The sequence below is a fragment of the Agelaius phoeniceus genome, assembly GCF_051311805.1.
Source record: "Agelaius phoeniceus isolate bAgePho1 chromosome W unlocalized genomic scaffold, bAgePho1.hap1 SUPER_W_unloc_1, whole genome shotgun sequence".
Classification (NCBI taxonomy): Eukaryota; Metazoa; Chordata; class Aves; order Passeriformes; family Icteridae; genus Agelaius; species Agelaius phoeniceus.
Genome location: NW_027509866.1, coordinates 4,135,175 through 4,151,500, shown reverse-complemented (window position 1 = coordinate 4,151,500; position 16,326 = coordinate 4,135,175). Strand labels below are relative to the sequence as shown.

The 16,326-nt window shown below is 52.2% G+C and overlaps 1 protein-coding gene across 1 annotated transcript in view; it reads left to right on the top strand.

Moving 5' to 3' along the window:
* Window positions 1-16,326, top strand: part of LOC143692452 (uncharacterized) — a 358,232-nt gene that overhangs the window by 265,108 nt on the left and 76,798 nt on the right. The window contains 1 exon segment of the mRNA XM_077172684.1: window positions 186-1,199. Coding sequence (XP_077028799.1) covers window positions 186-1,199 — 1,014 coding nt within the window.

Sequence of the window (16,326 nt, the reverse complement as noted above, 5' to 3'; positions counted from 1 at the left end):
GCTGAGGATGGAGACCAGGGAGGAGAAATTCCCACAGCAGAAACTCATGGATGAGGCCATTTTGAGTGACTCCAGGACACAGGAATCCAATGGGGAGGAAAATCCCCAGAGATTCCACAGGAAGAGGGTCTCCAAACCCAGCCCAGGGTGCTCTGAGGAGGAAAGACCCACCCTGAGCCAGGAAGGTGGACAGAGCTTCAGCCAGAGCTCGGAGCTGGTGGCCCATGAGCAGCTTCATGATGGGGAGAAGCCCCACAAGTGCTTGGAGTGTGGGAAGAGCTTCAGGCAGAGCAGCACCCTGATCAGCCACCAGATGATCCACACTGGGGAATGGCCCTACGAGTGTGGGGAGTGTGGGAAGGGCTTCAGCTGCAGCTCTGCCCTCATCATCCACCAACGCATCCACACTGGGGAGAGGCCCTATGAGTGTCCCCAGTGTCAGAAGAGGTTTCAGACCAGCTCCAGTCTCCTCCAGCACCAGCAGATTCACACAGAGGAGAGGCCCTTCCACTGCCCTTACTGTGGGAAGGGCTTCAAGCGCAACTCCACCCTCATCACCCACCAGCGCATCCACGCCGGGGAGAGGGAGAGGCCCTACGAGTGCCCCGAGTGTCAGAAGAGGTTTTACACCAGCTCTGATCTCCTCCTGCATGAGCGGATTCACACGGATGAGAGGCCCTTCCGCTGCCCTGACTGTGGGAAGGGCTTCAAGTGCAACTCCCACCTCATCAGGCACCGGCGGATCCACACCGGGGAGAAGCCCTACGAGTGTGGGGAATGTGGGATGAGCTTCTGCCAGAACTTTAACCTGATCTCCCACCAGAAGACCCACACCAGGGAACGGCCCTATGAATGTGGGGAATGTGGGAAGAGCTTTAGGCTGAAGTCTCTCTTGATCTGCCACCAGAGGATCCACACTGGGGAAAGGCCATACAACTGCGGGGAATGTGGGATGACCTTTAGTAGGAAGACCCAAATGATCATCCACCAAATGATCCACACAGGGGAGAGGCCCTACCAGTGCCCCGAGTGTGGGAAGAGGTTTCACACCAGCTCTCAGCTCCTCCAGCATCAGCGGATTCACACGGATGAGAGGCCCTTCCTCTGCCCCGACTGCGGGAAGGGCTTCAAGCACAACTCCACCCTCGTCACCCACCAGTGCATCCACACTGGGGAGAGGCCCTACGAGTGTCCCCAGTGTGGGAAGTGCTTCACCAGCAGCTCTCACTTGAGCAGACACCAACGGAGGCACCAGTAAAAGAAGCCCTGCACATGCCCCAACTGCAGGAAGAGTTTAATGCACTGCTCCAGCTTTATCCCCCATTGGAGACCCCACATTGGGAAGAGCCCTGGTGATCCATGTTCCCTGTGATCCATGCTGGGAAGACACCTGTCCCTTTTCCTGCCCCTGCCAATGACATGATGTGGGATTGGAGAACATGAGGGTCTGGCCATGGCCCTGTCATTACATTCACTCCCACCTCAGGTCATTGCCAGGGGCAGGAAAGGGACCTTCTCTCTCTCTCTCTCCCTGAGGAGAAGGGTGTCCTTTCCAGACAGGAGGAAATACATTGCCAGGAAGAACTAGTTGTTGATGTTGTAGTTTTCTCTGTAAATAGTTTTACTTATCCCTTCTGTTATCAATATTGTTTTTGTTCCTGTTTGTTCTTTATCTCATTGCAGTTCCCAATAAATTGTTCTTATCCCAGCCCGGGATCTTTGCCTTTTGTGCTTTCCATGGGAGGCGGGAGGGCAGCGAGGGCAGCACAGTTTTAATGGGAGCAGGAAATTGGGGAATCCCATTGCTGAAGCCCGGCCCGTGGAAACCGAGCATCCCAGCTGGTGCCAGCCCTGGTGGCCATGGCAACCACCCCTGGCATGGGGTCTCCATGGAGCTGCCAAGGGACTGACCATAGCAACAGGGGGCTGGTGATGGTTGCCATGGAAACTGGCCATAGCAACAGTGGACTGATGATGGTTGCCTGCTAAGGATCAGATTTGTCACAGGTCCTCAGAAGGGTTCCATGGGGACTTTCCAAAAATCTCCAGGCTGTTCCAGAGCCGGAATGTCACAGGCAGGGGCAGGGGCTCCATGGAGACCTCCGAGGGGTTTCTAGGATGGTAAAGAGCCCTGTGGTCAGAGGCAGTCACAGCCATTCCATGGTGACATCCCAGGAGTCCCCAGGCTGCCAGACAGCTGGGATGTCCCAGACACTCACAGGGGTTCCTGTGATGGGCACAGTTGGAGCTTCAGGCAACATTTATTAGAGGAGCTCCTGTTGGGTCACTGGGTCCAGAAACGATCCCCAATGCTCCCCATAGATCCCCAAATGTCGCTGTTGAATCAGTGTTCCATGGTTTCTTTCCAATGGAAAACAACCATCCTTATCCTCCAGGTGTCCATGTCTGAAATTGGGATTCCACCTCCAAAATTCTGGATATCCAAAGGTTATTCCCAGGCACAATCTGCCAGTACCATCAAGCCTGGCTGGCCTGGACCTCTGGTGGCAGCCCCTGCAACACTGGGGCTGGGTTCTTCCCTTCCCATGGAGATCACTGGGACACTGTGGAGACCTCATGGAACCAAGGGGATCATTGTGGCACCACTGGAGCCCATGGAACCAAGGGGCCATGGTGACACAGCGGGGCTTCATGGAACCCAGAGACAATTCTGGCTCTGTGAGGCCTGATGGAACCATGGAGACCATTGGGACCCTTCAGGGCCTGGTGTCACCAAGGGGGCATTATGGCACCTCAGGGCCTCAGGGAAGCAAGGGACCATTGGGACACTGTGGGGCCCCATGGAACTGAGGGAACATGGAATAGGTCTGGCTGGCTTGGCCTCCCAGGGGTCCCCTGACAGGTCTGGCTGATGTTGTGATGTCAAGGGCTGCCTCTCATCAGCTCCTGGAAAACTGGGGCTCTGTGCTTTTTTTGCTATGGAAAAGAACCGTCCCCCTTTTCTGATGCCCATTGCCAAAATTGGAACTCTCCCTAAAACAATTCCTATATGCAAGGATTTCACTCAGAACAAAATTCTGCTTGCTCTGGCTGGCCTTGGCCTCTGGTGGCCACCTCTCATCTGCCTCTGAAACTCTGGGGCTCTGTTCCTTCCTTCCAATGGAAAAGAACCGGCTTTCATGTCCAGGGACCATGGCCAAAGTTAGAATTTGGCCTCTCAATTCTGTTTATCTAAGGACTGATCTCAGACAAAAGTAGCCAGGACAGAGAGGTCACCCTTGCCCTGTCCTCTTGTGATTTTCTTAGACCTTGAGCTGAATGTTTTCATTTGAAAACATCTTGGATAGGGCACAGAGATCTCCCAAGGAGGGGTTTTGAGGCATTGGGCACATGAGCCCTACATATGGACAAAGGAGCTCTGTGCTCTGTGCAGTTGTGGTGGTTTTGCATCACAGAAGTGATGTCCTAAAAGGAGTTGCTAGCAGTTTTCTTCCATGTCTGACAAAAAACCAATCAGTAATTATCTTTGAGAATTGACAATCTGTTAAACCACTAAGGGAACTGTACAAGGCTCTGTGAAGACACATGTTAAAGATGAGAAAGCCTGGGAGGGTCTCTTTCCCTTCTGGCTGGCACAGAGGTAACAAGGCTGACCCGGCCCCGTCTCAGCCAGGCCGGGCCAGGCGGCTCCTGCTGTGGGGCCGGGCCCCTTCCCAGGGACCCCGCCAGGCCCCATCGGCTGCCGGGCAGGGCAGGGGAGGCCGCGGGCCGAGGCCGGGCCGGGCCATGGCTGCAGTTGGGAACATCTGGGCCCTGCTGAGCCCTGCCCCGCCGCCAGCCCGGGCCCAGCCAGGATCCGCCGGGCCCCAGGAGCAGCCCCGGGCCGGGCCGGCTCGGCCAAGATTCTGCCACCCTTGGGCTTCAGCCGCAAGCCCCGGGCAGGGGCAGGAGAAGCCATCGGCCCCCGGCCGTGCTGCTGCTGTGCTCTGGCCTGGCTGCTGAGATCCTGGCCCTGCCCCAGCGCGGCCCATCCTGACACAGCCCCAGCGCAGCCGCTGCAGAAACCTCCATCGTAAAACAGCTCCGGCCGCAAGCACCGAGCCTGGCCGGGGGCACGGAACCATCTGCAGGCCCCGGGTGAGATATGAACTCTTTCAGTGCTTCCATCCTCCCTCCAGTGAGAGAAAAGGACAAACATGAAGACACCCAGGTCACTGAAGGGGAAGCTGAGTCCCAGATGGGAGGAATGAGGAGATGCCTTGATCTTGGGGCTGAAATCCTCTTGTAAAGCTATGGAGAAGGATGGAATTAATATATCAGACTCTCTTTTCCCTATAACTATTTGAAAATATGGGGAGATGACCTGTTCAGCAAAAACCTCCATGCTAAAGTAGGCAATTGTTGAAGTAGCTGTGATCCCATGAGAAGTTTAAACAGAGAAAGAGAGAAGAGTGGTGAGATCCTGTGCCCTCAGGGAGAGAAGAAGAAGATCTCTGTTCTCAGAGATGAAGATTATTTCAGAAATAGATGAAGAGAATCTTTGCTCTTGAACAGCTCATCTTTAAACTCATACCCCATTAGTTGACATGGCCCATAAAACCAGCTGTGGGTTAAGCTGTGAAAAATGGGAGGGACTTCACAGTTGCAGATTTTCTGGGCACCTGCTCTTCGTGGGAATTGAGAGCCACAAGAGAACATTTTTCTTATGGAGAAGTCTCCATAGCATGAAAGAGAGTCTCCTCTCCCTAAGTGAACTGAAGAAAGACTGTTCTAGATGGTGTAAACTGACTGAAACTTTCAGGTTTTGTCTCCTTGCATTGTCAGTAAGAAAGAAAAGGTTGTAGGGAGAGGAGAAGTGTTCAGATTCTTATTATTCTTTTTTCTATCTAGTGGTAATAAACTTTTCTATATACCCTTTTAAAATTTTGAGCCTGCTTTGCCTTTCTCCTAATCCTATCTCACAGCAGGAAATGAGTAAATATATTCCAGTGAGTGCAATGGTAATTAGCTAACACTGATCCCACTGCACAAATAGATGCATTGGCTGAGAAATCTCAAATTAGCAAACCAAAATCACTCCAGATACATTCCTGATAAAATGCATTAGAGCAGAGGGAAATCAAGGCAGAGCCATGGTTTGTCAGGACTTGCCGCATCCTGATGAGCCCTGTGGTGCATTTGGAGCTGAGCCCTTGAACCTCAGGGCCTGAGAGGAGATGGCACAAACCTTTCCAGGAGTCAAAGTCAGAAGAAAACCCCAAAGTGTCTCAAAGCATGAATGGGTCTCAGTGAGGTCCATCCCCAACACAGGCTTCTCATGGACATCTTGGAGGAGAGAATTGGAGGCCAGGATTAACCAAAAACCTCTAAGAGTCTCAATATGGAAAGGAAAATCCAAACTACCTTAAAAATTTTGAGTATCTCAAAGCATTAATGAGACCCACTGAGTGTCAGTGCAAAGCTCTCAAGGGACTCGTTAAAGCCGTTAATTGGGGCCATGATTGCACAAACCTCTCACAGAGTCTGTATCAAAAGGGAAACACCAAGTACCTTCAAATAACTGAAGTACCTTGAAGTATTAATGAGCCCCACTAAGTGTTGTTAATGACAAAGCCTCTCCGGGGACTAATTACAGCAGATAATTGGAGGCCAGGATTGCACAAACCTCTCAGAGACTGCAAGGCAAAAGCCAAACCCAAAGTCCTTTGAAAAACCTGCAGTCCCAGCAGGGAGCATGAAGGAGCCCCCGGGGCCATTGCTGAGCAAGGCTCCCCAGGGACTCCTTGCAGCAGATCCTTGAGGCCACTGGGATGTGGGCTAGGGGGGGATGCTGAGGGCAGCACAAGGGGCTGACAGTGCCCAGCCTGGCTGGGGCTGGGCCAGGAGGCCCCAGGGCCTCAGGACAAGGTGTCTCCTCCCAGCCCTTGCTGGCACAGACCCTGCTGTGCCCCAGGGCACCAAGACTTGCCTTCTCTTTGTCCCCACCTGTCATCACTGCCTGCAGTTCTCTGCTCTGCCTGGGGCCTGGGGACACTTGCTCAGTCGTGTCCCTCAGTGGGACCCATTAAAAGTCCAAGAGACTTTGGAGTTGGATTCTGCCTTGGAGTTCTGCAGAGGTTTCTTCAGCTCCCTCTCAGGGACTGATGTTCAGGGCCTGAGCACAAAGCCCCAGAGGCTGATTAAAGTCCTTGTGCTGTGTCTGTGCTGCTGAGCTGGGCTGGGCTCCTGGCACAGAGGCAGCTCCTGCTCACCAAGAAGAGCTTCAAAAGCACATTTCTCTGGATGAGCAGCTCTTGTGCCAGCCCAGCAGGGCTGGGGCACTGCCTGCAGCCAGCGCGGGCACAGCCCAGAGGCACAGAGAGCTTCAATCAGTCAGGGCTGGGAAGGGGCTGAGAAGTGCCTGGGGCACAATCACTGCCAGCCCTTGGCACAGGAACCTCTGGCTGCAGGACAATGCAGCTGCAGCTCCTGGAGCCATCTCCTCAAGCTGGAACATGCCAATACCTGCAGAGCCTGTGAGTACATTCTCTGCTTGTCTCTTGTGCAGAGCAGCCAGGGGTGCCCAGGGCTGTCCTGCAGAGCAGGGTCCTGCAGCCCAGGGCGCTGTGCTGGGGCAGGGACTCTGCTGCCTGCCAGGGACAGCTCTCAGCCAGCCCTGGCAGCTGCTCCCAGCACTGGGCAGAAGCTCTGGGGGGAAGGAGCCGCCCTGAGCAGGGCAGGGGCTGCTGCTGAGAGAGCCTGGGTGGGGCAGGGCTGCTCCCAGCTCCAGACCAGCCTGGGCACAGCTCCGGAGGGCATTTCCCAAAGAAGGTAAGCCTGGGATTGCTGTAAAGATCAGGAGCTTTCCTGAGAGTGTTTTCAATTTCCTGCTTGAAGAAGGATGGGAACACTGGGGTGATTACAAGAAGATTTTTTTTACTTTATACAATTTTCATATATTTGTAGCTCTATAAATTACTATTACATAATTATAAATCTATATTGCTTTTTTAAGTCTATTAAACTCTTAATGAACTCTATTACTATTATATAAATCTATAACTATAATCCTTTATTAACATTATTATTTTCCCTAACCTTTTTCTTTGATTTTAGAAAAATAAACTGATTGTCTAAATGCATTCCTGAAATTCATATAGTATACAAAACATATAGTATCCTGTATAGTTTTATTATCAGGAAGAGGACCTACAAGAAGAACATTTTGTTTTTTGACCAGAATGTGAGCAGTCATAACAAAAAGTGAAGGCAAAGAAGCCCTTGGACCTACTCCAATGGATTGAGCCAGGGATGTGTAACTGGGGTAAGTGAATCCCCTATTGGATGTTCCTGTTAAATATCCTAATTAATCAACCTTAATAAATTGTTGAAATCAGGCCCTGGGTGTGCCCCATCCCCACTGGGACACCTGGAAGCTTCCAATAAAGGTCTGGTTTTTACTTTACTGTTCTAACACTGTTGAAAGGGTTTTTTTTTCTCTTTTGATTATAAAAAACAAGGGGATGAGAGAAGCAGAACAGGAATTGTAATCCAAGAATCCCAGGACATTCTGAGTTGAAAGGGACACACAGGATCATCAAAGGAATGTTTGAACATTTACAGAGAGTCCAGAACTGTAAATTAAGTTGATCAGTGTCTCTGCTGGGAGCCTCCCAAAGGGCCCTCAGCCACTCCTCAGCCCTGCACAGCAGCAGCAGCACCTTTGCAGGGCCCAGCAGGGCTCTCCTGAGCTGCCCTTGCCCAGCTGCACACAGAGCCTGCCCCAGCCAGGGCCCTGCACACAGGCAGGTTTCTGTAGGGCCCCAGCCAGGGCACACAGGCTGGCATGGGCTCTGTGAGCACTGGCAGGGACAAGGCTCCTCTCAGCAGGGAATGTCCAGGCCCAGGGAGATGCTCAGGGAAGCAGAGGGGGCTGAAGAGAGCAGGGCTGGGGCAGGAGGGCACTGTTGGTGTGTGGGAGGTGCCGGGCACAGCTGGGCACGGGAACACTGTCCTGAGTGCCCGGCTGTCTCTGCCCTGCCCTCTCAGGCACAGCACCACAACATCTGCTCTTGCTTCTGCCCTGCCCTGACATTGGCACTGTTATCTGCTGCTCTCAGGGAGGCTCTGGCATCTGCAGCAGCTGAGTCAGGCACTGCCCTTGGCATTCCTGCCAGGCAGGGCTGCCCATGGCAATGGGGTGTCCAAGCTTCCCTGGCACCTGTGGGGCTGTGGGCGAAGCAGTCCATGGCAAAGGGGAATGAGCTGAGCCCCCTCCCTGAGATCCCATCATGGGCACAGCCAGGGATCTCCTTGCTGTGCCCTGCCAGGCTCTGAGCTGCCCTCCTGGGTGCAAATCTGTGCCAGAGCCTCTGGGAGTTCCCTGAATGTCCCACGGGGAAGGGCAGAGCTGCCACAGCTGAGGAAATGCTGCTGGGTTTGCCCAGGGAGCCGTGAGTGTCCTTGGCACAAGGGGGTGCTGAGACCTTGCCCAGAGACCTTGAGAGAGGGTGAGACACTCAGGGATCCCTCTGCTCTGGGCAGGGTCTGGTTTATCCCAGGGTACCCGGGGAGTGTGACTGTGCTCTGATTGCAGCCAAAGGCTTTCCCACAGAAGCTAGAAGGGCGGTGTGTCCCAAAAGTAGGGACAGTCTACAGGGAATGGCCCAGGTTTGACTCCAAGCAGCCTCTCCTGACTTGTCACTGTCCTTTCTCCATGAACAGGTGCCCATGTGCAGCCCCAGCAAATGTCGAACAGCAGCTCCATCAGGCACTTCCTCCTGCTGGCATTGGCAGACACACGGCAGCTGCAGCTCCTGCACTTCTGCCTCTTGCTGGGCATCTCCCTGGCTGCCCTCCTGGGCAACGGCCTCATCATCAGCGCCGTAGCCTGCGGCCACCACCTGCACACGCCCATGTTCTTCTTCCTGCTCAACCTGGCCCTCACTGACCTGGGCTCCATCTGCACCACTGTCCCCAAAGCCATGCACAATTCCCTCTGGGACACCAGCAACATCTCCTACACTGGATGCGCTGCTCAGCTCTTTTTGATTTTCTTCTTCCTGTCAGCAGAGGTTTCTCTCCTGACCATCATGTGCTACGACCGCTACGTGTCCATCTGCAAACCCCTGCACTACGGGACCCTCCTGGGCAGCAGAGCTTGTGCCCACATGGCAGCAGCTGCCTGGGCCAGTGCCTTTCTCAATGCTCTCATGCACACGGCCAATACATTTTCCCTGCCCCTTTGCAAGGGCAATGCCCTGGGCCAGTTCTTCTGTGAAATCCCACAGATCCTCAAGCTCTCTTGCTCACACTCAAACCTCAGGGAACTTGGGCTTCTTGCTGTTAGTTCCTGTTTATCATTTGGCTGTTTTGTGTTCATTGTTTTCTCCTATGTGCAGATCTTCAGGGCTGTGCTGAGGATCCCCTCTGAGCAGGGACGGCACAAAGCCTTTTCCACCTGCCTCCCTCACCTGGCTGTGGTCTCCCTGTTTGTCACCACAGGCATGTTTGCCTACCTGAAGCCCCCCTCCATGTCCTCCCCATCCCTGGATCTGGCCCTGTCAGTTCTGTACTCAGTGGTGCCTCCAGCCCTGAACCCCCTCATCTACAGCCTGAGGAACCAGGAGCTCAAGGCTGCAGTGTGGAGACTGATGACTTGATTGTTTTGGAAACATTGAAGTGCTGGGCAATTTCTGCAAATCACTTGTAATAAAAGTTGTTTTTGATAATTCTTGTTGGTTTCATTTTGGAGGTTCTTTTTCTTTGTTGTACTTTATTAATCTCGTCTGATACTGTTAGATTGGATGTGAACTACACACGTGATTAGGGTCAAAGAAGAAAATGTTTTTATATTTAATGTTCTCTAGTTTAGATATTTTTAAGAAAACATCATTTTAAGTCATTAATTACATCACAATAACTTATTATATTCATTAGAACAAAGCTATTAGTATCAATATATTTGGCAAAAGTTTTACAGAAAGTTAATAAGCTATGCATACAAATTTACTCTTGCATCTAGTCTACCTAACAAAAATTTACATGTATCTCTTCTAATCTATTTCCATGCTAATGCCTTGTCTTCTTCCTTGCTATGGATACACTCTAAAATCATCAATTGTTATTTCATCTATTAACTCAGCTTTGCTTGTCAGCTAGCTGTCAAGCCCGACTGTATTGTCCACAGAGAAATGTCATTGCTTGTGCCATTTCCCCTTTTGTTTCTCTCCACCTTCCCTGTGGCCCCACACTGTGTCAATGAGGGGCTGCACTCTTGGTGCCTTTAAAGGAACTAAAGGTTCTCCTAGCAAAGTTTTCTGAAGTGATCCCCCTTTTGTTGCCTTCTCTGGAGCTGCAGCAGCAATGTCTGTGTGCAGAGCTGGGGCAGATCAGTGCTGGCCCAGCAGCTGTGCCCAGCAGCAGCAGCAGCAGCAGCACTTGGTGTTGCCAGTGCTGCTGCCGTGGCCCTGCCCCGCTGCCCTGGTGGCCCTGGTGTTGCTGCAGGGCCTGAGTGCTCTCGGGGCCGGGCACAGCCCTGGGGGTGGCAGTGCCGGGGCTGCAGCAGGGACAGGCCATGTAATATCAATCACCTTTGATAATTCTTTTGGGTTTGGTTGTGAGTTTGTTCTTTTTTTTCCCATGTTTCAGTTTTTTAATATTGTCCACAAAGAAAAGCCATTGGTTTTGCCATTTATCATTTTGTTTCTCTCCATCTTCCCTGTGGCCACAGATTGTGTCGGTGAGGGGCTGCACTCCATGTGGCTTTCAAGGAACTAAAGGATCTCCCAGGAAAGTTTTTTCCAGAGATGCCCTTGCGTTCCCTTCTCTAGAGCTGCAGCAGCAATGTCTGTGTGCAGAGCTGGGGGCAGACCAGTGCTGGCACAGCAGCTGTGCTTCTGCTGGCCACACCATTCCTGATCTAGGCCAGGAGCCAATGGCCTTCTTGGCCACTTGGGCACACTGCTGCCTCATGTCCAGCCTGCTGTCCATCAGTCCCTGCAGGTCCCTTTCTGCCTGGCTGCTCTCCAGCCACTCTGTCCCCACCTGTAGCACTGGGGCCAAATATCAGGGCCTGGCACTTGGATTTGTTAAACTTCACCTTGTTGGATTCATCCCCTGGATCCAGCCTGTCCAAGTCACTGTGCGGAGCCCTCCGACTCTCCAGCAGATACATCCAGCTTGTTGTCATCTGCAAAGATGTCCTTGGTTCTTTGGGCCCCCTCAGTGTCACAATGGCCTCTTGGTTACACCAGGCCCTGCACTGTCACACTGGTCTCCTTGCTTCCATGGGGCCTCAAAATGTGACAATGTTCTCCTTGGTTCCATGGGGCTTCACAGTGTAACAATGTTCTCATTGGTGCTGCAGTTTCACAGTGGCCCCTTGGTTCCATGGGGCCCCAGGGTGTCACAATGGCCCCATGGTTACATGAGGTCCCACACTGTCATCATGGTCTCCTTGGTTTTGCAGTGTCAAAATGGTGAAACCCCTTGGTTACACGAGGCCCTGCAGTGTCACAATGGCCTCTGTGGTTCCACAAGGGCCCAGAGTGTCACGGGGCACTCCCTGGGTCCATTTGGCCCCACAGCACCACAATGGACCCCTGGTTCTGTGGGGCTGCACGGTGTCACCATGGTCCTCTTAGTTCCACGAGGCCCTGCAGTGTCACAATGGCCCCAGAGTGTCCCAATCATCACAGAATGACAGAATCAAATAGGCTGGAAAAGACCTTTGGGATCATCAAGTCCAACCAATGCCCTAATACTGCCTTGTCACCCAGACCAGGCCACTGAGTGCCACTGGAGAGGGACAGTGACTCTGCCACCTCCCCCCTGGCCAGCCCATTCCAGTTCCCACTCACCCTTTCTGTGAGGAACTCCTTCCTATTGTCCAGCCTGTGCCTCCCCTGGTGCAGCTTAAGGCTGGGTCTTCTTGTCCTGCCCTCCAGCAGATCCACACTCACACCCAGCTTGGTGCCATCTGCAGTTTGTGAATGCTGGACTCGATCCCCTCACCCAGATCATCAGTGAAGATATTAAACAGGACTGGGCCCAGCACAGATCCCTGGGGACAGCACCAGCGCCTGGACACCAGCTGGGTGCAGCACCATCCCCACCACTCTCTGGGCCCAGCCTGCAGCCAGCTCTTAAATCTCCCAGCCAGGAGGGAACCTGCCCAAGCCGTGGGCTGCAGCTTTTCCAGGGAATGCTGTCAGAGACAGAGTCAAAGGCTCTGCTGGAGTCCAGGCACACAACATCCACAGCCTTTCCCCCATCCACAGGTGGGTCACCTGGGCATAAAAGGAGACCAGGTTGGTCAGGCAGGACCTGCCAGCCCTAAATCCACGCTGGCTGGCTCTGATCCCTGGGCCATCCTGTGGGTGCCCTGTGATGGCACTCAAGGTGATCTGTTCCATAACCTTGCCGGGCACCCAGGTCAGGCTGACAGGCCTGGAGTTCCCCAGCTCCTCCTTCCAGCCCTTCCTGGGCATGGGCTCACACTGGCACCTCCAGTGCTCTGGGCCCTCCCTGCTGAGCCAGGACTGATGGTAAATGATGGAGAGCAGCTTGGGGAGCTCATCCACAGCTCCCTCATCCCCCTGGGATGGATCCCATCAGATCCCAGAGACACCTGTGAGCATCTGAGTAGCTCAGCAGGTCCCCAGCTGCTTCCTCCTGGATTCCAGGGGGCTGTTCTGCTCCCTGTGCCCATCTACCAGCTCAGGAGAACACTTGTCCTGAGGACAACCTGTCCTAATATTGAAAATTGAGACAAACAAGGTGTTAAGTAGCTCAGCCTTTCCCTTATCTTTAGTTACTATATTCTCCACTTTATCCAATAAAGAGTAGAGGTTCTCCTTATCCCACATTTTGCAATTAATTTATTTATAGACACATTTTCTATTATTTTTCACACAAGTGGACAGGTTAAACTCTAATTGAGGTTTCACCTCTTTCCTTTTCTTTCTGCATAACCTAATAACATCCTTAAACACTGCCTACGTTTCCTGACCTTGTGTCCAAAGGTGATGCTCACTCTTCCTTCCCTTGACTTCCCACAAAAGCTCCATGGGCAGCCAGGCCAGTCATTTTCATCACCAGCTCATCTTTTGCCACACTGGGACAGGCTGCTCTTCCCCTTAAGATTACTTTCTTGAAATGTGTCCATCCTTCCTGGACCCCTTTGATTTAAAGGGCTGTTTCTCCTTAAAAATTCAGTACCTGATTTGGTACTCCCCAAATCAGCGTCCTAAACAGGCCAAAGTCTGCCCTTCCTAATTCCAGTGTAGAACTTTTGTTGCTGCCCCTCCTTCTTTCACAAAACATTGAAAACTTGATTATTTCATGGTCACTGTGCCCCAGGCAGCCTCTGAGCCCCACATCTGCCCCCAGCCCTTCTCTGTCTGTGAACAGCAGCAGACAGAGCTTTCCTTGGCAGTGGGAGTGTTACCAAAAATTCAGTGAAAGAGAAAACTCCTTAACCCCACTGTAGCATTAAGAAGCAGCATTCTTTATTCAGCTGGATGCACAGGGGAGAGCTCCTCCCAAAGCTGTGCATGCTGAGTACAGGAAAGTTTCTGTTTATATTCTGCATTTTGCACACATATTCATTGATTGTCCTGGACTAAACATACATATGATAATCATTTCCCCAAAATCATTAACATATTCCCCCTCCCCTTTACCCCTGTGTTCTTCTGTCCTGGGGGTCTCTCTGGTGGTCCCTGGTGGTCGTGGACCCCAATATTCCAGTGGGCCTGGCTGAGCGGGCAGGACCCTGAGGCTGCTGAACTTCCAGTTCCCCTTCTCACACAATGGGCCTTGTGTGGTTTCCATAGGCCTGGGGATGTGGAGAACAAGCTCCAGGTGTCAGCTCACCTGGTGTAGACAATTGATCATCTGGTAACATGAGGTCACAGAGTGGGCTATGACATCACAGAGTGGGTTATGTGAGGTCATTGATCAACTATGGCATCATAGACTATCTCTGTGACATCACAGAGCCAGCTCTGTGACCTTAGAGAATGGGCTGTGACATCACAGAGCAGGCTGTGACATCCCAGAGGGGCTGTGCCATCCCAGAGGGGCTGTGTGACATCCCAGAGGGGCTGTGTGCCATCCCAGCAGGGCTGTGTCAGGTCACTGGGTTGGTCACTCGGCCCCAGCTCCCCCTCACAATTTCTCCCAACAAGTCCAATGCTGTCCATGCCCAGCGGGGTCCCTGTCCCACAGGATCCCCCCAGCCCACCTGGAGCCACAGCCTCCACCAAAGGATGTTCCACAGGATCCACCCCAGAGCCTGACATGGGGACAAGGGGCCAGGGCTGTGTGACCAGGACATCAAGGACGGGGATTCTCCAGGTCACTGTGGCCTGGGTTGGGTTGCCCAGGGCAGGAAAGATGTCTGGCAGCTGGAGCAGGGTCTGGGAAGGGCCTCCAAGGTGGGGCTGGAGCCCTTGGGCCGTGAGCAGAGGCTGAGGGAGCTGGGCTTGTCCAGCCCAGAGCAGGGAAGGCTGAGGGGCTCCTCATCCCAGCCTGGCAGTGCCAGCGAGGAGGGGATGGAGAACACAGAGCCAGGCTCTTCACCGGGGGCCTGGTGGGAGACAAAAGCCAATGGGTGGGAGGGGAAAGAGGGGAGATCAGCCAGGACAGGAGGAGATGAAATGAGTCAGGCTGGTTTCAGCATTTCCTCAACACCAGAGCAGCCTGACCTCCCTTCTCCATCCACCACTGACAGCTTTGCAAATCAGGAATTGTTGGAGCTGTTTTGCCCCCACTCTGGGATGAGCATCCTGATACAAGAACTTAATTGTGTTTCTATCTATCACAGGATCACATTTGTTTAGAATTAATTTTAGTATGTAAATCACTTATGGATGGTGGACTCGTCAGACGCTGCTGGGACATTGCACATAGCTCAGGGAAGAGCGAGATTGTTATTAAATTGTGTCCTGTTCAACCATGGTCTGTTGGCCATAGAGAGAAACTTTCTGTGCCTCTGAGTCTCACCAGTTCCTGACCCCCAAAGGACACAAACCTGGTGAGTTGTGGCTCCCACTCCGGTGGTGGCACTTGCACCTCCCTCCATAGCCAGAGCAGAGCTCCCTTGTCCCAGAGAGTCCCTGGCAATGCAGGGATGAAGGAAACAGGACAGGCTGGGGGGATCAGGGGCAGGGCAGAGCCAGGGAAAGAATGACTTTGGCATTTGATGGAGCTGTGCCTTCCCTTGGCTTTGTTGGCTGACAAGAAATGAACATCCCTCTGTGTCTCGGGCAGCTCCTTCTGCAAGGAAAGCAGGTGGGAGTTGAAGCCAAGGAGCTGAAAGCTGCAGGTGCAGCCTGGACTGGAGGGAGCTCAGATTTGCACAAGGCTGCTCTGAGTTCCAGGGCTTGGATGAGGGAAATGGTGGGGTGGGGGTAGGGACAGAGTCTGATTGATTGTCAGCCAGGAAGGGTCTTGATTTCCATATCTATTCAAACTGCATGAGGAGGTACCTGGATTCAGTGTCAATTGGAGATTGCACATATCAATGAATTAACAGGAAAACAAAACTAAACAGGACCTAAAAAATCTTTTCTCGCTGTCTGTTTAAATATCATGTATTCAGTTTCAATGCACTACTGAGATCTACTTAACCACAAAGGATTTGAAAATAAAATCAAATGATTCCCAGAGGCTTGGCTTGTTCAGGTGTTCTGAATGTTCATGAGCCCTGGGACACTGAATTCCTGCACTGAAGAGCTGAAGGCTGAACAAGCCTCTGGAGCAGTGAAATTCAGCAGCAGCCTCCAAGTTGCTGAGGATGTCAGCAGCCCCCAGTGAGGCCATCCCTGCCCAGAGACCGTGGGGGAATGGGCAGACAAGGAGAGCGTCCCTGGGGCTGGGGCAGCACAACTCAGAGGCACCAGCGGCTCCAGCTGGGCAATGGAGTGTGGAATGTGGCTGGGAAAGCCCTGCCTGGGCTGGGCCAAGCAGGACACACAAGCCCTGGCTCCCATCCCCCAAACAACTCTCTCAAGGAGACATTAAAAAGGAATTACAATTGTTTGTGTACTCGGAATTGGACTCCCTGGAGAAATACCAGTACAAGACATTCTCAGGAGCTCAAAACAACCAAACAGCCTTTACTTGCAACTTTAGAAAATCAGAGAAACTTTGGCAAAAGATTTTTTATGACATTGTAGTGGTTTTGTTTTGTTAATTTAAGATTTTTCTAATCTTGAGATTTCTTAATTAATGGATTGATGAATGTGGTGGGTTTTAGTATTGGTTAATTATTTATGTATTTATTTTATTGTGAGATAGGTTTAGGAGAAAGGTAAAGAAGGTGTAAAATTTTAAAACAGTATAAAGAAAATTTTATTAAAAGTAAATAAAAGAAAAAAT